This window comes from Glycine max, chromosome 13 (genome assembly GCF_000004515.6).
Source record: "Glycine max cultivar Williams 82 chromosome 13, Glycine_max_v4.0, whole genome shotgun sequence".
Classification (NCBI taxonomy): domain Eukaryota; kingdom Viridiplantae; phylum Streptophyta; class Magnoliopsida; order Fabales; family Fabaceae; genus Glycine; species Glycine max.
In genome coordinates this window covers 40,540,017-40,563,876 of record NC_038249.2, presented here as the reverse complement: position 1 = coordinate 40,563,876, position 23,860 = coordinate 40,540,017, and the positions used below count along the sequence as shown (strand labels likewise).

The 23,860-nt window shown below is 29.1% G+C and overlaps 2 protein-coding genes across 3 annotated transcripts; one reads left to right on the top strand and one right to left on the bottom strand.

Moving 5' to 3' along the window:
* Positions 1-939: 939 nt before the first annotated feature.
* Positions 940-2,058, top strand: LOC106795660 (zinc finger A20 and AN1 domain-containing stress-associated protein 3). Of its 2 annotated transcripts, none has more exons than XM_041008473.1 (2): positions 940-1,119; positions 1,343-2,058. In XM_041008473.1, the coding sequence occupies exon 2, from the start codon at positions 1,359-1,361 to the stop codon at positions 1,833-1,835; it is 477 nt and encodes a 158-aa protein (XP_040864407.1). In that variant the 5' UTR covers positions 940-1,119; positions 1,343-1,358; the 3' UTR covers positions 1,836-2,058. The 2 variants fall into 2 exon arrangements, with proteins under 2 accessions (XP_040864407.1, XP_040864406.1); XM_041008472.1 differs by having other exon boundaries at positions 943-1,236.
* A 12,771-nt stretch (positions 2,059-14,829) lies between these two features.
* On the bottom strand, positions 14,830-18,704 carry LOC100800644 (zinc finger protein WIP3). The gene is made up of 2 exons (XM_003541924.5): positions 17,821-18,704; positions 14,830-15,490 (listed from the first exon to the last, which is right to left on the bottom strand). The coding sequence occupies exons 1-2, from the start codon at positions 18,331-18,333 to the stop codon at positions 15,044-15,046; spliced, it is 960 nt and encodes a 319-aa protein (XP_003541972.1). The 5' UTR covers positions 18,334-18,704; the 3' UTR covers positions 14,830-15,043.
* Positions 18,705-23,860: the final 5,156 nt, after the last annotated feature.

The window sequence follows — 23,860 nt, the reverse complement described above, 5'->3', positions numbered from 1 at the left end:
TGAACAAATATATTTACCACATTTATTATTCTTTTAAAAACTAAATTTTATATTTTCATTTTTTATACACATATAAAAAAAGTGACTTTTTTTTAAAAGAAAATAATAAAGAAATGAACGAATGTACGGCCAGAATACTTATGCTTCGTATCCCGTGGACTCTTTCTGCCCTTATCCGCGCGGCGCCGTGTGTTTCACCGTCGAGACGGTCCAAATTGGCCTGCTGCTTAATTATTTCAATTTTAAAACAAAGATAATATATAGTAAATGATTTTAAGACAGATAATTGATTAGTGTTAATACCTTATTATAAACTTACTCTTAATCCTAGAAATACAAAACGACGTTTTCTTTTTTCAATTTCTACCAACAATTACTTATTTTAATTCTTAAAATAAATGTGCTTCTTTTAAAAAAATAATAAATATGTGCTTTTAATCTTCGGTGATAAATTTAAACTAAATGAAAATTTAAAATAAAATGTCATATTATAAATTTTAATTATATAAAATAAATATTTATTTATTTTGTAAAATGCACATTTCAAAATACTAATGAACCGTGAAATTAAATTGAAAACTATTTTTTGAATAACTTGCGGGTTTTAGTGCTTTTTGGGGTTGATTTCCTTTTTTTCCAAAAATAAAAAATAAAAAATGTTTCTTAAATAACTTGAGTTCTTTACCCCTTAAGAGGAGGAAAAAAATAATTTAATTGATAATACAGCTAAAAAAGGAAAAAAATATTGAATGTGTAAAATCTTTAATTATCAAAATATAATCACTCAATTAAAAATAGTAGAGTGACTTTCTCAATAAAGATTTTACTAATATGCATGATTTTTACTTTTCTTAAATAATTAAGGAGGATAATAGAGTGATGATTAATTATTAATAATAAGAGAAAAAGAAGTATAGCGTAGACGGCTTGAAGAAGATACAGAATCATGACCCCATACGGCTAACCAAGAGAGAGAAAGAACGTCCTTAAAAAGACCGTTTCAATAGACGCGTTGCGTTGCGCTCCGTTTGGTTAGAAAACCCAGTTAGATAGAGAGAAGAAGAAAGCGTTTCTGGAATTTTCGTTTCGCTGGTGTATCGTGTGCGTCTGCGTGTGGAGGTTCTTTTCTTTGCAACTTTCCTTCAAATTCTAGATTCCTTCCCTTTCTTTTCTTTCCCTTATAACCACCAACCTCTCCCTTTCCCCCTCGATTTTCCATCATCCTTCTCCCTAACGGTAATAATAATAATCTTCCTTTCTTTTTTCTCTGCGTTTATTTTAGTGTTTCGAAAATTCAAATTTGTGTTCTCACCGGTGGATCGGTTCCGATCTCGTTTTTCAGGTATCGAGAAAAAAAAATGGCGGAAGAACACAGATGTCAGGCGCCGCGCTTCTGCGCCAACAATTGCGGTTTCTTTGGCAGCCCTGCCACGCATAATATGTGTTCAAAGTGCTACCGCGATTTCCAGCTCAAAGAGCAGCAATCTTCCAACGCGAAGATGGTTCTGAATCAGTCTCTCGTTCCGCCACCGCCTCCGTCGGTGATTTCTCAGCCGTCGTCTTCTTCCGCTCCGGCAGCAGATCCGGCTTCGGCGGTGGTTGTTGACGCGCCACGCGCGGCGGAGGAGCTTAAGGCGCCGCAGCAGAACCGGTGCATGACTTGCAGACGGCGCGTGGGGCTCACGGGGTTTAAGTGCCGGTGCGGGATGATGCTTTGCGGGACCCACCGTTACCCGGAGCAGCACGCGTGCGAGTTCGACTTTAAGGGAATGGGGAGGGAGCAGATCGCGAAGGCGAATCCGGTGGTGAAGGGCGAGAAGCTCGAGAAGATCTGAGAGGAATGAAAGAACGAACGAACGAACGGGAATCCGGGTCGGGTCGTTGATCCGTGTGGCGTGGGTGTTGCAAATGGGGCGCCGTAAAAGGCGGTGGGGGTGGGTGGGTGGGTCATTGTTATGTTGTTGCGTTGTCATCGTAAATTAAAAAATTTAGAAACGTTTCAATTGTCATTCACCTTCTTTCTGGGTTGAAAGCTATTTCTAATTCTTTAATTTATTATTTTCTCTCTAACTCAATTAAGTTAATTCTTTGCACAATATTGATAATGATAGGTCGAGTAATTGCAATATCGAATTCGTGGTTCGGTGACCGGTGGCTTTGCCTTCACGTTAGGAAAGTGAAAAGCAATCCAAAATTAGGTGGGGTTCACCAAAAATTATTGGTAAATACATTCACGTAAGAGCATAATTCTTATTTTTCACAATATTTTTTTTAGTTCAGTTGATAAACAAAATACAAAATGTGTGTGTTATAAAATTTATCTCTTTGATTCCTATGGTTTACAAAGAATAATTCATGTTTCATTGTTAAGTAATTTCATTAGTTATAAACTATCATAATGTTTACCTCGTCAAAGCAAAAAATTATGTGTAATATTGTTATAAAGTCCTAGAGTAATGTAAATTGTGAACAAGCAGAAAGTACGCTTATAAATTGTGGTTGTAGTTTTATTTGGTCTCTTGACATTACAAGAAAATGTGGCCGCAATTGCAATCTAGAATAATTTTTATAATAAAGTGATATACTCACTTAGTAAATGTAATTTTTAAAGACTTTCTCTCTCATTCACTCAAATGTGACAGCTATCCTACTAGATAATTATTTATCTCTTAATTAATGAATTTGTGGGCTCATTCTAGTTATTTATGCCTTCTGAGTTAAGGAATTGAAAGTTGATCATTGATTAGTTTTGGGACCATATGTAAAGGGCGGATGGTTGAGGACTTGAGGGGCTGTCATTTGGACCAAGCCTAATCTATGATCATGCTAATTTTGGATAATACAAGTCCTCAAAAGGACAGTAGCCCTTGAACATTTTATAATGTTTCGCCATTTGTTTGATACGAGACATTATTTTGTGTTTCTTCTTATAGAGGAAAATAACCATCAAACAGGTAAAATTGTGTATTGTCCTTGAATTCTATCGAATTTGTGTATTTTTCATGTCAAACCCAAATTAGACTAATTTGATTAATGACAGATTGGATTGGGTCTATTTGGTAAAGAAAAACTTAAAAAGTGTTTACAATTTTTTTTTAAAATTGTAAAAAATAATAAATAAAAACAAAAAATATAAATAATAATTAAAATAAAATAAAATAAAATATCATATTAAAGAGTTGGGTCATCAAGGTTTGTAATTTTTTTAACATAAAAACTCATTATCCAAAACAGAAAAATCATTGAATTTGAATGGGTTAAATTAGATTCAATTCAAAACAATGTCAAGATCTAAATTCATGAATTATCCAAACTCGTGAACACTATCATTGGATCCTTTGTAAATGGGCTTATATTGCTCTCAAAATAACTAATTCATTTATGCCTAAATTATCATGGAACAGAGTATATAAATACTAAAATTAATAATTTTTTTATATAGTTTTTTCTAAAAAATATTATTACTATATTTGACTGGTGATTTTCAACTAATTTATAAAATTAATTTAATTAACTTAAAAATATTATTTAACTAAAATAAAAGTGTTTGATAACAAAGTATATTTAGTAAACTTATAGCATTTGTTTATACATTATTTTCTTAACTTTTCATACTAGCCATTATACCTTTTTTACTATCTTTTGGGTTACTTTTTTTATATTACACTTTTTTTTAATTATTGCACTATTTTTTTTTGTCATTTTAAAAATATTTGATATTTAAATATAAAATAATAAGATTTCAAAATTAATAAAAAAACTTAAAACTATAATTATTTTAAAAAAAATTATCTTTTAAATAAAATAAAATAAAAATAAAAATATAGGCATATCCTTTTTATCATTTTAAAATTCGTTAATTAGTTTAATAATATAAAAAACTTATAGTTTATTGAATTAACTTAAAAAATGTATTTATTAAATGTTCTTGTATCGGGACCGAATCCAATCTATTATAGACTAATTGTAAGACAATTATTATATGGAGCGAGGATGCCAATAAGTTAAAAACTTTCAACTTTAGATTAGATGCTTTTAGTTAAAAAGTAAGCTCTTTCTAACTTTGAATTAACTTCAAACTAATTATGAATTAATTTTGTCCGTCATCCTATATGCGTACTTAAATCTAAAATCCTTCAACTATTATAAGTATTACTAATTTAATTCTTTAATTAATTTCAGGCAACTATTCCTCCTAAGGAAGTTTTACCAAACAATATGTTCAGATTCATCTGTTTTCTAATTCCCCATGTTGGTCCCCACCCCACACTCATAATGATTCCAACCAATACCATGCATTCATCTATTTGGTGTCCTGTCTATCATGGAAAGCAAAGTGCAATAATGTTATAGTAATTGTTTAAAAGCATATATTTTTGAAGTGTTTATAGAGACATTTCCAGTCTCAGAACAGCAACTCTTGGCTGCTTAGAAAGAAAAGGCACTGAATCACTAACATAAACAGTAGCTTATATAGTCGTCATATCAATGATCAAGCTTGAAGCTCACAAGTCACAACATTCTCAACTGCCACATTCATGGAGCTAGTTCTCTTGTCCCCACAACCACAATGATAAATTTTTGCCTAATCTGAAGTCTGAAAGTAACACATTTAAGGAGTGTACTCATGAATGATACAACCGATTTAATTATTCTTCACTGGTAATAGTAATACTGATACACACAGCGTTTGCTACGGGGTGCAGTGAGCAATTCTCACCATGTGTCCAACTGGGTATTTTCATGCCTTAAGATACCATTGTTGTTTTGCTTGAACTTGTACTAGTTAATTATTCTTTTGTTCATCTTTTCCCTATCTTTGATTGCATACCATTGGTTGGAGTCATGAACGGTGTTATATCTAATCTAATCATGGAATAAGTATACAGATTTCAATTTTCTATTTTTACATCTTAACGTTGGAGGTCTAGATAAATTCCTACAGTATTGGTTTAATTAATTAGTTCGATCTCGATCTATATATTTCTGTGGAATTTTTATGTCCTCTCCTCTCAAAAATAGTTTAATTGATATCTGATTAGTTTAATTCTCGATAAAATAAAGTCAAGCACATGGCTAACCTTAATTAGATTTTTATTAAGAGTATGCTTATTTTTCCACTTTCTTACTTCCCTTCAAAGCTAATATTTTTCTTACAGATAATTTATGTTTAATGGAAATACAAACACAGAAATATATTTAAAATAATATATTATCTTTGGTCCTACTTATAAGTAACATAGTGTATTTTATATTCTAACTTTTTTCTTTGTAAATAAGATCAGATATGCTTCTAAATAGAAACGAGTCAAATAGCTGTCCAAACCAAATAGACAAGAATGTTAATAAGTATTAGGAAAGACGTACAAAATTCTGAAATAATAGTTTTTTTTTACACTGATTTTCTTGTCATAGGTTTTTCTACCGATTAAACTTTTTTTCTTTCCGATTCCAACAAGATAAAGCATTAGGAAAGACATACAAAATTATGATTGATAGTTTTTTTTTTTACACTAAATCGATAGAATTATTGTTTTTTAAGTTATCTCCCTCAGTCATGTGTTCAGAGAATTAGTATAGACAAAAAAAAACTACCAATCAGAATTTCGTACTGTGTTTCCTAATGCTTATTACTCTATCTTGTTGGAAACGAAAAAAAAAAGTCCAATCGGTAGAAAAACACATAACAAAATTATCATATTCAATAAAAAATGTTAATAAGCACAAAAAGTAGAATGGAATCACCAATTAATATTGTTTCAAATGCAGACTCTTAATTTACACGCAATTCCTGCAAATCATATCACTTCTCATTTCTCAACTTTCAAAAACCTGATAACAAGATTATAAGATTCGATGACTTCACTCAATTACAACACAAAATCATTCAATTAAGATGCTAAAAGAACCAAAAACCGAGTAATTACTATTTTCAATTCACATTTATGACATTTTGTCAAACACAAATTACTAATTAACTTGTAATTCTTGCCATTCAAGAAAAATCTTGCAATTCACCTTTGCTTTTGCTGTTGGAAGGGACGGATTTTAGGGGGCTAGCAGGGCTTTAGCCCCCTCCCCTCAAAACTTTTAATAAATACACTTTAATAAATATATAATAATTAATAATATATTAAAAACAATATAGTATATATACTAATTGATAAATATAATAATATATGTTTTCAATTTTTTTTATTGAAAAAATATATGTTATCAATGAGTATATATTAACCTTTTAAATAATATCTTTTAATAATACTTATTGATACTAATTATAATCTAACTCAAAGGTAATTAATAGATATGACAAAGAATATTACTTGTTATCATTGTCTTTTTTGGAAAGAAATGTCATTGTCTTGTATTTGCTACCTTTTGACTTAAACTCACAATATGCATGTGGAATTCTTCAAAGGACGTTGAGGACGATGAAACATATCTTGTAGAAAACCTGAAAACATTATATAAACATGTAACCTTAACAGAGTTTAAATAATAAAATACAAAAAATTCATTAGACAACAAATAGGGGGCAAACCAATGACTTCCAAAATGTTTAATGCCTTTCCTTAATGGTATTGAAATCGATCAAAGATTCATCGTACATCCTTTCAAAATCTCCATCTCTAAAGGAAAAAAAAACTGAAGATTATGTCGCAATTACCTTAATGTCACTTGCCCCTACAATTCCCATGCTTGTGTTGTTATTGTCTGCATGATTTTTATGAAGTTTATCTGTAGTTGATCTTTTCAGAAGCAGTGTTTTGCTTGTTTCTTCATACCGCAGTGCCGGCTGATCTATTGTGTGTGTCAACATCCCTATCTGGTCTGTTGTTGCCTCAGATACTTGATGAGGTGTCATAAATTTGTACTCAGTTGCAGCTTTCTTGCTTTTTGTTCAACGAATATGAAACAATTTACTCAGATCAAATAGGGACAATAGAAATCAGGTCAAAACACTGGTTGGAAACTAAAAATATCTTTAAAAGTAGTCATAAAATTAAATGAACAAATAAATAAAGACCGCAGAATAAAGTCATCACATGAGATTATAGTTCCTAAACTGATTTTTGACAAGATATTCTTTGAAGGCAAGTAATCTTCAAGATCAACTGACATAAATACCATCTACATCAAACAAAGATTGGAATTAAAACATGTTAATTCAGTTCATGGTCGAAGTTCACCTTGCCAAAAATTAAGGCTCCACATAACCACTACAAATTTATACAGTTTATGAACCCAAAGAGCCTTTTCTCATAGCTATAAGGAAATACAACCAATTTTTATTTTGACAATACATTGTTGCAAGGTAAGCTAACTTGCGAGGCTCCTTAACATAACTAATAGACTCATAATGAAATAGTGGCCTACAAAGAATGTTTTTTGGCAATACATCTAGGTTTTACTCAACCTTGTTCAATCATCAATATTACACTAGATTTTATTAGATCTTGATCAATCATCAATGTTATTTTCTTATGTTTTATTAGACTTTGATCAATCATTAGTGTTATTCTTAATCCATTGTTCAATCATGAGTATTACAATAGAATCTAATTGAGTTATAATAAATCATTAATGTTACACTTGAATCTTATTGCGTCTTCATCAATTATTTGTACTGCATCTACGTCTTATTAGACCTTGATCAATCATTAATACTTACACCTAGGTTTTATTGAGTTTTGATCAATTATTAATATTACATTTGAGCCTTATTAAGCATTGAACAATCATAAGTGTTATATTTAGCTGAGGTGGGCCTTGGTCAATTATATTTGAGTCTTATTAGGCCTTAATTAATTTTTAGTGCTAACTTTAAATTTTATTAGGTCATAATCAATCATCAATTTACAATTGGGTTTTAATGAATTCTAGGACTAGAGTGATATATATTTCATGATGAATTTAGTGGCACGTAGATCCATATTTTTAATTTTTTTTAAGTGGGAGCAGAATAATATTCTAATATTTCTTAGACGAAAATTAATGTAAGCTTTATTAAGATGCATGGTATTAGCTTTGGAAACAATAAATTAAAATTAAAAGGATGGAGAAAGTAAAAATAAATTAGTACATATATTTGTCAATTTATTTTCTCTTCTATATTTACAACTTTTTGCAATCATCATTTTAAAAAAAAATTAACTTATGGGCGAAAAAAACTTTAATATTCTAAGTAAAACTACTTAATATATTCAAAAAACCAAAAATGTGAATCAAGGAAGGTTTAAATTCATATATATATATACAATAATTTATAGAATTTATTTAAAATTATAGTTAATAATAGAAATTAAAAAATTTCTTATATATATTTATCAATTTATATCCAAGTTTTTATTTATTATATTAATATATATTTAATTTTTTTAAATATATCTTAAAAATATTTTTAATCAATAATAAGAATAAAATAATAAATTTTTAATATATATATATATATATATATATATATATATATATATATATATATATATAATTATATGTAACAACATTAATCATCAAATCTGCGTATGTGTTTAACAATTTAATGGGTAATTTTTTACTAGCTTATTTGTTTAACAATTTAATGGGTAATTTTTTACTAGCTTATTTGTTTAACAATATTTAATGGGTCTGTTGTATTTTTCTAACAAAAAAATGTTAGCGACAGAAAATACAGTAATTCTAATTTTTCTGATGGATGTATATTAGTCGGTAAATTTCCATCACAAAAAAATAGTTTAAAATTTCTTGAAAATCCATCAGAAACAGCCTTCCAAGTATTGACATTTCCACATATCTAAATCCGTCGCTAATCAACTCTTTTCTTGTAGTGCATATAAATTCCAATTAAAGAATCTACTCATTTGGTTAAACAAAATATATAAAGTATTATAAATTTTTGATACTGATCTTATATTCAATACTTATGAATAAAAAAATACTTATAAATTTAACATTGAGCTCATGTAAGAAACAATTTATACAAAATAATGTATATGGTTCCTCTGAGCTTCGAGATTTACAATTACATTTACAATTGAACTTTGATTCAAACCAGCGCCATCGATATTTAAACCCACTATATGCTTCGTGGATTTTTGGTTAATCTGCATGTCTACCAGCTCATAACTGGTTTATTTATATATTCTCCATCAGCTGGTTCATTTTCAGCCTCCTTTTTTTCTTTCTCGCGTTGCCTTAAGAAATATTTCCATCTTCAATGTTCTATTTCTTTATCTACTCGTGCTCTCTGCTATCATCGCAGTTCGCACAGGCCTTTCATTTGGGGTAGGAGTACTTTTCATTATATACGCAGATAAGGGACCAGTGTTAGTTGCTTCTACTGGCTAACATTTATAAACTCACTTTTACATTGATATAGCATTGTTTCTATTTTATTGAAATATTTTTAATACATAAGTGCTAAATAGAACGAAGGATTGTGGTACGAATTTTTTGATGCAACAATTGTTTCAATATAATTGGTTTAAATGTTATGTTAATTATATTAAATACTACACTAAATAACAAGCAACAATTACTACACAATATATCTTGATATCATTTTAGATTTGAGTCTAACACAATTTCAAAAGTTATTATTATAAGATATAGACAATCTTCTTAGGCTAAGAAATGAACAATGTGAAATTTATAGGATTGAACATTTATAGAGATTCAATTACAACTTGATAAGTCACAAAAATCATTAGGATAGAATTTGATTAGGATTGGACAATGTGAAATTTATAGGATTGAAGATATACAAGAGATTCAATTATGACCTGATCGATGAGTCTAACAACAACTGTCGACATCTATATCATTTCAGAATTTGAATTTAAATCTAATACAAATTTAAAAATTGACTCATGCTAACACCAAGGATTAGACAATGTGTGAAGTTTGTGGGACTAAACTGTGCAAGTGATCCAAGTATGACTTGATACATCTAATAAGATATACACATTTATATATATATATATATATATATATATATATATATATATATATATATATATATATATATATATATATATATATATATATAAATTGATGATTGAGATTAAAATTTTAATTTTTCATAAATTTTTTTTACATCGATTGTATTATCGATGTTTATATAAGTGATATAGAAAGTCAAACTTTTTAAGTCAATTGTTAGCTCATCTTAAAAATTAACTTTTAGATCGATTTTTTAAGTAATTAATCTAAAAAGTAACTATTTAAATCAATTAAAAAAATAAACATGATATATTAAAAATTAAAATTAAATTTTTTCTCAGTTTTATATATATATATATATATATATATATATATATATATATATATATATATATAAGTGGTACCACAAGTACCAAAATCTATTATAGATAGACATTCTTAATTTTTATGTCAAGGACTGAACATCATGTGAAATTTGCATGACGCGACATTTATGGATGATGTAATTACAGTCAAAAAAGTCTAAATGACTCAATTAGTCTAAAAACAACACTAGAATTTACTTTAATGTCATTTCATAATTTAAATTTAAACTTAATTCAATTCTAAAATTAGCTCACATTAGCTTTTGAGTGAGACACAGAGGGACTGGCACTTTTGAGTATGAAAGCGAACTGCTAGTTTAGCTAAATTGTTGCAGTTAAAAGATGGTTGTTGCGATCTTTCTACCTAGCTAGCTCTAACGTTTTACCAGACAAAGAATGGTGGAGGTCCCTTATCTTCTAAAACCAAATACAACCTCCCATTTTCTCTACTACTTTTTTGCTTTGGTCAATCCTAGCTACCTCAAAAGAATCCAAATCTCAAACCCTTTTATTGTTTGTACTCTCCCTTTCTCTCTCTTCCTCACGTGTATTAAGGATCACCATGTCTTGTGTAAGAAAAAAGAGTCGATCTCTTATAACACAAGATCATATCTCTTTTTCAAACACACTTGCGTAATTAAGCACCATTTTCGATGCTTTTCTTAGCAGATCATCTAAGTATTCGACCAAAAGAATCAAGCTTATAAATTAGTAGTTCTAATTTTATATTGGGAAATTGATGTCGAGCTCGTAGCTACTTCAAATTGGCGTATGAGTTTGGTGAGTCCAAAATAGACTCTCCCAAAGACCAGAATTTATGGGAGCAAGTTTGCGGCTGAACCATCTCTTCATCAATTACTCATCTTTTTGACATAAAAAATTCTCATCCTAATAATTCTCTAGTTTTTTTATCAGCCAATAAGATTTTTATTAACAACGGGTACAAGAAGTACCTTGCAATTACAAAAGCAGGAGCAACTAAAAAAGTCACTCAAGACAAGGTTTCCACGGTTATTAATTATTTTTAGTCCATGTGAATAAAAATAACCTATAACCATGATACACCTTTTCCAATACAAAAAACCAACATCCTGCACAAAACCTAATAACTCTATGTTACCCACTCTTAAATTTAGAAGCTTTTTTTTTTTTTTTTCTATCTTTTGTTTTTCTTTCTTTTCCCCCCTCTAGAATTGTTTATAGGTTATAGGAATGATAGATGCAGTTTTTATTGTTCCTTGCACGAGGGGTCAATTAATAATCATATTAGTAAAAGATGCAAGGATTGTGAAAATCCTTTACAGACGAGGACGGTACTACCTTTTGCTTGACAATAATTATAATTAATGATTCTCTGTATCATCTTTTCCGATCCGTTTCGTGAATACTGTTGACTTGGTTAATGTAAATTGTGAAATACAATTTACTCAAACATTTTATTAAGAGTGCCAAAATACAATAACATGAATAATTATAAAGCCTTTTGAACTTCTGTAAACACCGCGCGTACTCAGTCCTCTATTGGCTCGCGTCAGTATGCTAATTGTAAATATCTTCAACTTGAAACTTGAGTATAGCCTTTTGCGACCAAAGGAGACTTATATCTCTTAATAAAATTGTTGGCTCAATATTTGATCTTGTAGATTAATTTACAACTAATTGAAGATTTTCCTTCACAGAGGAAACACAAAGACCAAGTTTGGTTCAAAGGCCTGGATTTCTTTAGCCATGACATCACGCCATTTAATTGATTTCATGACTTGAGAAAAGGATGAAAGACACTAAGGGGTATATTGAATTATAATTTCAAATGATTTTTAAAAACTTTTTTTATAAAAAAATCTTGTAATATTTAATCAGAATTTTTAAATAATATAAATAAATTTTGTGATATTCAATTAAGACTTTCAAGATTTTTAAAGAAAGGTAATAAAATCGAGTGATATTCAATTATGATTTTTTATAACTTATAAAAAATCTTTTAGTATTAAAAAATATACAAATTTTGATGAATTTCATTATATTAACTTTTTAATATAAAACATCTATTAAGTAATCTCACTTAAACCTTTGAGATTTTACTAGACTTTTTTCTTTTTTTTCTATTGGTTACCTAACTTTTTTTTTTCTCATTACACATAACTTCTTGTATCTTTAATATTCTTCAAGATGTGTGTGACATATATATTTTTTCTATTATTTTGAAATAAAAAATGTCAATTTTTTTACTAACTCTTGTATTTTGAATGTGTTTTTAAAAATTCATAAAATCTTTTTAAATCTTATAAATCTATAAATAAAAGTCTTATAAAGAAATCTGAAAAGTCATAATATTTTTATATAATTTTTAAAATTTATAAGACTTTTTTATATTAAAATAATCTTTTAAAATCCTAATCTAATACACCCCTTAGATTTGATAGGCAAAAGTGGTTTGCCCATGGAAAATTTGTTGAGGATTAAACATGGTTACAAATGAAATCTTTGAGATGACTTGATTAACGATGAACTCCCTAAAGACGAGTAGATGTAGAAGTCATCTCTAGAGGTGAATTATGATTTGGAGGCACATCAAGTAGTAGATGGAAACATTTCTTAAGTGTCATGTTGCGGATTGCATGTGGGAATGATCACACTTGTGCCACTCAAATTATCATTCAAATCAGGTGAAATCTGATTATTGATAGGATTAATATTGTTAAAAGGTTCATCATCATTGATTGGATTGTTTCAATTGATGGATTTTTAGAGCATTTGATTGAGAAAAGCAATCCTTTAAATTTGTTCAGATTTGTGTTGTGCAATTCAACATACAAAATACTTGGACAAATCTTAGGAAAGACAAAATTAAGAATCCAATTTGCAACCAAGTTATTACTGTGTGCCAATTGAGAAATTCTTCTTTTTTTGCTTTGGAGTTGGGAGAGACCCATCAACAAACCTAAGTTTGTTTTTTGCACAAAGTGTCATTATGATAGCACGATTCCATGAACTATAGTTGTCCCCTGTCAACAAGGGTGTAACAAGAATAGTTGAAGGACTATTTGAGTGATGAATTATAGGAATTTTTATCCATGGTTGTGATTGAACTGGGAGAAAGGGGTGTGGATGCCATGGTGGAAAACTTAAGGGGGTGTTTGATTTAGTTGTTTCCTGTTTTCATTTTTTTATTGAAATAGAAAATGGTGATGAAAATGTGTTTTGTTAGATTTTTGAAAATATTTTCAGTAAAAATATTTTTCCAAATGAACCAAAAAATGAAAATAATAAAATCTCGTTTTCAGTTGAAAACAGGAACCTCATTTTGGGTAAAATGAAAACGCGGTGTCAAGGAATATAATTTTAAGCAAATCTAAAAATACATTTCCTTCACATGTTTCTCTGAAAGTAGACAACAAGAAGTCAAATCAAATATGTTTTCAGAATTCTAATTTTTTGAAAATGAAAATAGTTTTCAATAGATAAAAATAGAAAATAAAAATAAAAAATAAAAATGCAAACCAAACACACCCTAAGATTCTCTCATACCATGTAAGAATAAAGGAGAGAAGAATTGATGTGTGAACTTCATTGTCTATTCATTGATTTGCTATGTACATATAGACTGATTTACAAGATTCAAAAAGCTGAAAACTAGCATATCTAAGATTATATGCTAATCTATCCATTACAAAAATTAAAAAGTAATAATAATCTTAAAAACTAAAAAATCTGTAAAATTCAAAAACTACAATAATCTTAAAAACTAATAGATCTATAAAATTTAAAAACTAACAAGTTTATCAATAATTCTAAATTAAAATAACAGATTTGTAGATCCAAATCTAAAAATTACTAACAATTCAAATTTAAAACTTGAACTCCTTAATATGTTTCCAACGTATTTGTAACAGTTTTTTTTAACTATTGTCTAAAAATATTGGTTGAATAATAAACAGTGATTTTTTTTATATTAATAATATAACCAAAAAATCATTTACTAATAGAAAAATGTTAGTGCTAAGATTTATAACCTCTATCCAATACTAATATTTGATGTAATAATATGAATTGGATTTCTGTACATTGAAGAATTATTTATTATAATAATATTATACTATCAATTAATATAAATTGGTCACTATATATATATCATTTAATTTAATTTTTGTTATTATTCAACTTTAATATTTTCTATTAGTGTTTCCTAGGTACGTTGAATTTTACTATTGCGAGTACATAGCTATTAAACTTCCTTTTTTCAATCCTTTGCATTAATTTGATACATAATTTAATATTTTTAATTATTTTAAAATAAATATTTAATAATTTTTTGTATGGTAATTAATTTACTTTTAAACATTTTTAGTTTTTATTTCATCTACATTGTCATTTGTGATTACCAGTGTCCTTGATATAGGATAACCTTTTGGTAATGAAGCGGATTAAATTTTCTCCACTGAAAAGGTATGCAAAAGCTTCAACATGATATATAGCGACATCTGTTCTGCTGCTACGAGAAAAAAATTCAGATGCTTCATCACTCTAGGTAACCATAATGTGTTATATTAATATATTAATAAACCACAAAGCAAATTCTTCCTGCAAGTGCTCGGTAGCAAACCGCTCCCTATTTTCATCCCACAGTAATTGTCGAGAATTTTTTGTTACTGAGCACAAGCGCATGCATGCACTGAAATCTGCTACACTTTTACTACTAGTCTTTAAGAAAGCTATATATATGTTACATATGATGATGATCATGCATGAGCAACATCATCTTCATCATCAGAACCTGTAACACATTCCTTCTCATCCTCGACGAAGCCTTCAAGAGAAGGATGTGGAGAGTGACCTTTTCCAAAGGATCTAATATGATCTTTAAGGGACCTTTTGTGCTTAAAATCTGAACCACAAGTGCAGTACCACAACTTTCCACAGTTCTTCTCGTGAGTCCTCCAATCCCCTTTAACTGCAAAGGATTTCGAACACTTTCGGCACATAAATGGTTTTGCACCGTGCTTTCTTTTGTAGTGGGTTTGGAGGGTTCTGAAATCCTTCAAGGGCTTTGCTCTTGGGTGATTGATGTTGTTCTTGCAACCCTGGGCACAACAGTAACATGGTAGCCTTAGCATTGCAGCTGGTTGTGTTCCTTTAAGTGACTCTGGTCCTTTCCTAAATTCGGATCCGTGCCCCCACATATGCATCTGCAAATTGTTATAATATCTTTATGGCATGCTATTAGATTTTTCAACTTACAAGATAGAATAATGCTCAATTACATGTTATGGAAACTAGTTGAGACTATGATAAACCTGAATTTTATGGTAATTTCATAATTTTTTCTAATAAAATTTAGTTATTTATAAAATTAATAAATATTTTATACCTATGGTAACTTAAGAAAATATTTTTTTAATATTAGAGGTGTATGAGTGAAAAGAAATAAAAGAAAAAATAATAGATACATCCGAAAAAAAAAACAATAAATGATGTGATAGAAAATATAAAAAATGGGATTAAAGTAGAATAATGAAAGAGAAAGTGAATATGATTAATGAAAAAAGAGAAAGTGAATATATATAAATATTTCACAAAGATTGGAGTACGTTTCTTTTTTCTTAGACTTCTTCATTGTAATATATATCAAGTGTACTGGAGACTGAAATTGGCATATCTTGTAAGCATTTTAAGTTTTTACATCATTAATAAAAATTTATTTTGCTAATATAAAAAAATCCAAACAAATTTCATTCAAAGAGTACAAGACTACTCTAACCGGCCCATATACACAAATTTGTTTTAACGCGATCATTTGTAAATGATCCCAAACTTGCTTCAAATTAATCCTTAATCAAGCCTGCTTGTATTCTTTCCTGCCTTTTTGATTAAAAACTAAACATTTACTTAAATAAAAAAACTAAAAATCAAAAAAGAAAATATTAATACTTTCTAATCACATATGTTGCTTTTTAATTTGAAAAGACAAAAAACGGAGAGCAAATGATTTACATCCACTTATAACCAACCAATGTTGGCCTTTATTCAGACCAGCACTGGCCACTGTCTTTAATTAATTGTTAATCTAACTCATTTTTATAATTAAAGGAATAAAAAGGAAACGAGATAAAGTGATTTTTAGTAATCTAATTGATAACTATATATAATGCTTCTTAAGATCGAGTGGGAGATTTGTGTGCCTTCTCTCTCGTAAATGATGATATTGATTTTTTTTCTTTTGTTTTCTTTTTAACAAAGGCGTGATTTATATACAGAAGAATTTGCTAAGGTAAAGCTTGTGCTATACTGCATGCATGCCTCAAACACCGACGATTAGTTCCTATGGTAATTGTATTCTGATGAGTTTTCAACCCAAAAGGACAAACACACATGGAAAGAAAAAAAGAAAAAAGAAAATAAAAGCATGAAGATATGGAAGTGCAATTTCCCTTTGAAAGCCTATTATGGTATAAAAGGAGCCTTTTTTGCTAAAAGTTGAAGGGGGTGGTGATAGCGGGGCTGCAGGCCATTGCTCAAATTTCTTAAAAGTGAAAAAAGAAAAAGAAAAAGAAAAAGAAAAAGACAGTCATTAAGAGTCATGTTTATATACCCTTTAAAGTTCATTTAAATGATTGTTTTCTTCTTGATGATTATCTTCTTCAACATCATCATGTAAACAGCTAGTTCAGGTTGGCTTGGATAAAGAGGGAATTCAAATTCTCAGTAGATCGATCGATGCGCACTAGGAATCAGTGCAAATTCCCTTAATTTAATTTGGACTCAGATATATATATATATATATATATATATATATATATATATATATATATATATATATATATTAGTCATCTCAGTTACAAAATATATATATAGATTATAGAGGATTATACTATCAAATTCATAACAAGAGTTCAGATTTCATGATTTGGAATTACGTAAAAAAAAGAATTGAAATGAAGTGACAATATATGAAAGAAACACGTACACTTATGTACTCATTTATACATACCAATTCTGAACTAGATATCATAGAATATAGTTGCGTGAATTATGTGATATAACTACTAATTGATAACAATGAAATTAATTTGTTTTGAAAACCTTCCTCAGAATAGTGATTGTGAAGAAAATTAAACTGATATCTACACAACTTTTAATTTTTGTTATTATTATATTGTAAATCTGAAACTGTAAAACGTTCAAAGGAGCTATACTTACAAATAATAAAAAAAACTAAGATTATTCCATTAATTTCCAGACTTACTGTTGAACTGGTGTTAGATTCTATTTTGTTAATAGTACTTATTTAACGATGAAATTGAAGTGTAAGCTATCTGCAGATAGGTTATGCTTATATTTGAAAAACATGCACAATTGTCTTTTCAAACAATAATGAGATGCTTAATTCTCAGTTCCCACTGGCATAGTTGGTAGGTGAAAATAAGTTAACTAATTAATTTATGAGCAAACAGTTAATTAATAGAAAATCTTTTGGTTTGTTTTTTGCACTAGAAGTTGAGAATTACCAATTGCTAACCTGCATATTGTTATATCTATTGAAGCTCTTGCTGCATATGGAGCAAGCAAACTGCATCGGTCCAACAAGGATCTGTGCAGGAGTTGGAATCCAAAATCTTCTCTCCTGGTTGAAAGAGCAATTGCCCTGGAAGCTTTTCTTCAAGGGTTCTTCTTCTTCCTTAACATGGAAAAGCTTTTTTTCATCAGCATCATGATCATCATCAGGTTCATGGCCTCTCGTGTTAGGCAATCCAATGTGCAAAGCCACCGTCACCTGTTCCACCTTCTTCTCTTCTTTTACTTCTAAACCTTCCTTTTGCACTCCAATATGTTGATCTTCCTTAAAGGGCAAAAACTGGATCGTTTGATCTTGTACAAGTTGTTCATGCTGAATCAAGGAATAAGAAGGAGGTGATGATGAAATTGAACTAGTTTGAGAGGAAGATGATGATGGTTTGAGCCACTCAATAAAAGTTGGGGTTTGAAGACATAGATTCTTGTTTTCTACATTATTGCACTCCCTAAAACTCATGTTCTTTTAGAGAGAGTCCCTGGATTTGTGAAATTCTCTGGCCTATTATCCAGACTTTATGAGAGAAAAGCCTGCACTTATTGATTAATGAATGAAATCAAGCTTTCTTTTCTTTTGCCTTTGAGGAGTTCTTTTTTTCCTCCTTTTTTACCCTTAACTTTTTCTCTTTCTCCTCTGTTGGCCTTTGTTTGTTTCTTTTTGGTGAGAGAAAAAGGGAGACTAATTGGAATGGTGGGGATGGAAAATGACATGAAAAACAGGAATCGCCAATTTTGTAGAAAAGAATCCTAGAACAGTACTATGAACTCTCTGAGCTAAAACTACTACTTGGTAATTGGTATAATATGTGTGAAGCGAATCAATGAGTTGATCCTTTTATATTCTCTTTCTAACATATAATGGAATTAGACCCACATGCCCACATTTTCTTACACATTGACCTTAAACAAATGATTTCAAATAAGAGGATAAAAACATATATAGACGCGTTAGATCAATATACCTAAACGGAGAAAAAGTATAAGAAATGACGAACCAATTACATGTAACGAGGACCTAGACAGTATGTTATCTAGTGTTTTATAATATATGTGCCATGTAAACCAACAAACAACAACAATATATGTGCCATGTTGGTTAAGATTCATACATCAATAATTAAAAGGGAATAGTTCAGGCTTAATTGTTGGTGGTATTGGTGATGGCTGCTGCAATTACGTGTATATACTAAATAACTATGAAGAAGTTTATTAAAAAAAAACTGAGGAAGATATTCCATCCAAACAATTTCTTATTAATCATATTTATCTCATCATTCTTAATTTATTCAAGAACATGGAGAATAAGAATGCCCGGTCAGGAAGCTTATTTTCAATGCTTCAACTATTCAAGAGAAATAAATTCCTCTTAAAAACTCAACTGTTGTTGATTATAAATTTGAAATAGAGAATAATCTTGACAAGTTTTATCTTCATTATCGGAAGTTCCAATCATAAACTTCATCTGATCTCCACTTTCAATTCAAAAATTAATCTCGTAAATATTATAATGATCGATAAATAAATAAAATCTTTAAATCCCAGTATTATTTTTTTAATGGAAAAAAATGTGTATACAAGAAACTAGGACACTACAATTGCTTTATAACATGCTTTAACACCTCAGTCAACAAACACTTACATGGTTTAATTGATCACACATGATTATTGTGAGCTGTTTGTCTAAAATATAATTAAGACTACCCATTGATCCCGAGATTCACTAACTCATTTAGGCTTGATGTTAATTTTCGTAAGTTCAATTATTTTTTTATAAAAAAAAATCAGATTCAGTGTGTTTTAAGAATTAGCTTAAGTTGCATTTTGCATCATTCAACTGTTGGTTCAATATCAAAACCCTTGAATTTTTATAAGTACCATAAAAACTCTCGATAAATATACCCTTATATTTAATACTTAAGCTTGTGTTAAACAAATCTTATCCGAAAAAGTAGATATTACAAGCAGATCTTTCTTAGACAAATTCTCACATTAGCTATTTAAGAATTAATCGTATAAAGTATACTGCCAAATTAATAAGCAGTACATGGGAATTGACCTAAGCAGAACGGATCAGTATAGCCCTCACCGACAAGATATATACTGTCATCAGTTCTTTCTTAGACGACCAATGTTTTCACAGGCTTTCGTAGCAGTTACCATCATTCTTTGACTTTTACTTATTTACGATATATATATATATATAATCTATGACTACGCGCGCATGCATTGTCCTCTTTTTTCTTTTTCTTTTTAATTAGAAAGTGTGAGATTGATGGACTTAGGTTTTCCCCAGTTGAGATCAGATAATTACTCGAAGATTTAACCCTAAAATACAGTTCATTCTTTAAAAGATTGTCAGCTCAACGATTTTGCGAATAACAGTATATAACAAATTCAACAACACATATATAAAGCGGTAATAACACCACTGAGATGTATGTGAACATTCTAGGTCATAATTTATTATATTGTATCAATATTTTTCAAGTGGTCTATCACCACCGCTCGCTTCTGTCGTGATTGACTATTTTCAACTGAAAATTTGACACCCTTTGGTCAATTCTTGTTCATAACATATCTGCATGTTTGATAGTGAACAGGTCCAAATCTATCTTGAAGTAGTACATTCACGTACCAAAGTATAGGTTACAACAATTTAATAAGTATATATGTATTGTAGCTCTAGGTGGAAAATTCAATGAATCATTCACTGAATAATCCTTCAAATTAGGTATAATCAATCACAAGTATTAATTTGCATCAATCAAAATCTCGCTGGTTTGTCTTCTATATATGTATGTTTGTATTATTGTCCCACGAGAGATGATTTCGATGTACATAATGTGTCCTTTGCTCAAGATCAATCGTTTAAAGCTGTTTTTATTAATTGACAGTGCAACTGCTAGCCACTGATTAGCGGCCATAAATCAATTGGTGGTCATATCTAATTGTCCTATACACTCAAATGTTGAAAGAAATCTACAGTTGCTAAGTTAATTAATGTGAGGATTTTGACAATTGAAAGGTACGTAGTGTTCGATTTGTACACATACTACTACTAGCCACGGTAGTAGGTTACCTTGAGACCCCTTTTTCTTTTTGGCTACATGTCCCAGTGATACTCTCCCGTGACCATACTTTCTCATTCCCATGCCACCTTAAAAAATTTAGTCAGTCTTTGGTGAAGTTAAAAGTTACTTAATAATTAAGGTAAGGTTAAAAAAAATTCATAATTTTTTGAGCTTTTTACGTTTGATAATTTTTTTTTGAAAAATGTTTTATATATTACTTAAATTTTATGTAGTGCATGTGCATGGCTCTTATTTTTATGATAAGTTGAAAAAATAAACGTCCAAATGAATATGTATACTTAGTGTCCACCCAAACATGTGGTTGATTAAGTGTTAAAAAATCCATTGGATTTCATTTCTCAAAGAGTACATGTAGTTATGTGCTTGAATGTTTCTTAAGTTTATTATCTAGTCAACTATAATTATGACTATATTTATATCTTATCCCGTCTAAAATAATGTGATCGGGCTATTTCATGTGATTGTTTTAGCTTAATTTTTTTAATAAACCAAATGGACATGTATTAAACGCTGGTAGAGGTATAAGAAATACCCTACAGCTCAAAAACAGAAAGTGTACATACAGTTAGTTAGTATTCCAGTTATATATGCTATTTTGTGAGATACAACTCCAAAATATTACATAAGCAGCTCCATCAAGCTCCACCAACAAAATAAATATCCCACAACCAACATATATTTCAACTTAATTAGTTGGTAATATTACGTTTATGTCTCAGACATATCCAATTGCATTAAATAGACTTAAATAGTTTTGTTATCATATATATATATATATATATATATATATATATATATATATATATATATATATATATATATATATATATTACTATTATCCGGTTCAACTATGAATATCTATTGTTAAAGATATTTGTGGAATTTGTAAATAAAATAAAAAAGAAGCAGAATTACTATAATTCATAAAACTAGATTTTTTAAAATTTTATTTTATTTTGATTCTTTTTTTAAGAAGAAGAAAAAAATTTAAAAATAAACGGATCAACTATTAACTTAATTAGTTTATTTAGGGTTAAAACATAAAACTGTACAACGGTAGTGGAGGACAAACTCCTGCACATGATGATATATTAAATCTTTGTCTTATTTCGTTTTCTAAATAAAGACTATTGTAGCTCTTGCATGATATCTTGTAATAATTAAAAATTATTACTTGATAACTAAATTGATATCGTCAATCTTTTAGAAATTAATTAGCATTTCTAAAATTCTTTTAGATACTAATCATAAATATTCACAAAATTACTAATTAATCATAAATTAATTAAGGATATATTCGGCGTCCGTTTCTATTATCATTGGGTGTATGGAAGATAAAGTTAATTAAATATATCTCAATTCTCATCCATTTTTGCTTCATCTCCAAAGACTACCTTATCGCATCTCTTTTAGAATTTGCCCCTTATTGTTTAAAAAAATATATTCTTGCACAATATATAATATAATTAATAAGTGATTTTACTATAACTTAGTTTATGTTAAAAAAAATAGCTTTTCCCGTAGCAAAGAATGATAATAGGAGGAGATTTGATTGATGAAAGACAGCTAACGCAGGTATGCATGAACCGCACAGCAGTGTTATTTCGATTTCATTTACCTAACTCTTCCACTAAAGCATAAAATTTTTTAACAGGCAAACCTGTAAAATATATAATGAAAAAAATAAAAAGGTTATAGGCCTTTTTATTTTTACTGTTTATCACATAATTTTTTTAAAAAAAATTATCAACTTTTTTTTAAAAGAATGACAATTTATTGATACGTTCAACAAAACACATTAATAACTATATCATTATTACGAAAAATTTGTTTGAATAAACTTATTAATAATGTTTTATGTCATTGTTTTTTAAACGAATTAGTTGTTAAAAAATCTTAAAACTCTTCTTTTAATCGGTTTTTAACAACTAATTTTGATAAACCTTCCCCATCTATAATATTTATGCAGTAAAATGATTTGAATTCTTTTATTTTCGATTAAACTTGATTTTAATCCAAAAACTTCAGTTTTGATTAATTTGGATTTCTCAACTTTATAAATAATAGTGATTTTTTCCCTCTTCACCATAAAAATTAATCGTTTGCTATGAAAGAAAAAAATCATTATTTTTCTAAAATTCAGAAGTAAAAAAACTAAAAATATATTTTATTCTTATTAATTTCCTTCTATATAATAGACTCACTGTCATGCTTTTTCTCCACATAACTAACTCACTATTCCTTACCCATCTAGATGATTCTAAGAGACTCTGGACAATTAGTTTAAAGGCTTCCCCATACGGATTAGTAACCTATGAAAATGATGATTTTTGGTGACCAAGAGCAGTTCTTCGTGTTAGGAAACTGTAGGAGAAAATCTCATGTCAAAAGGATTCCCGGTTTAGAAGTTATGCATCAAGGTGGTTATGAAAACACAAATTTGACGATTCAGTTCAAGGGGTATAACTGAGCTACAATGGCCTTACTGACTTGACTTTGTGAGTAATAACCCTTAATGCGAGGAAACGATAGGAAAAATCCTACATTAATTAATTTGATTCCCGATTTAGAAGTCATGTGCCTAGGTCAATTGTGTGATGATAATGAAGAACTCTTTTTGTTGATAATGTAGAACTTCATTGACCCAATAAGTTGTTATCAATCTTGGTAATGTGTTGATCTACACCTTATTTTGTTTAGTAGTGACCAAATATTGGAATAGTGCCACAATATTTTCTGTTTTTTTTTTTTTCTGACCTATTTAATTACTTGGTCTTGTCATCTCACTTTCAAATTTTTTAAGAAGAAAACAATTTGGTTTATGACGCTTGTTTTTTTTTTTTAATTGGTAGGAATCCAATATATAAGTATGAGGAGATTTATAACAACTCTTCA

Bases quoted from the DNA above. Each gene is read 5' to 3' on its own strand.
- LOC100800644 (XM_003541924.5), bottom strand. From the start codon at position 18,333: ATGAGTTTTAGGGAGTGCAATAATGTAGAAAACAAGAATCTATGTCTT. The intron at 15,491-17,820 runs GTTAGCAATTGG...AACAATTTGCAG, and splicing joins ATAGATATAACAATATGCAG to ATGCATATGTGGGGGCACGG.
- LOC106795660 (XM_041008473.1), top strand. From the start codon at position 1,359: ATGGCGGAAGAACACAGATGTCAGGCGCCGCGCTTCTGCGCCAACAAT.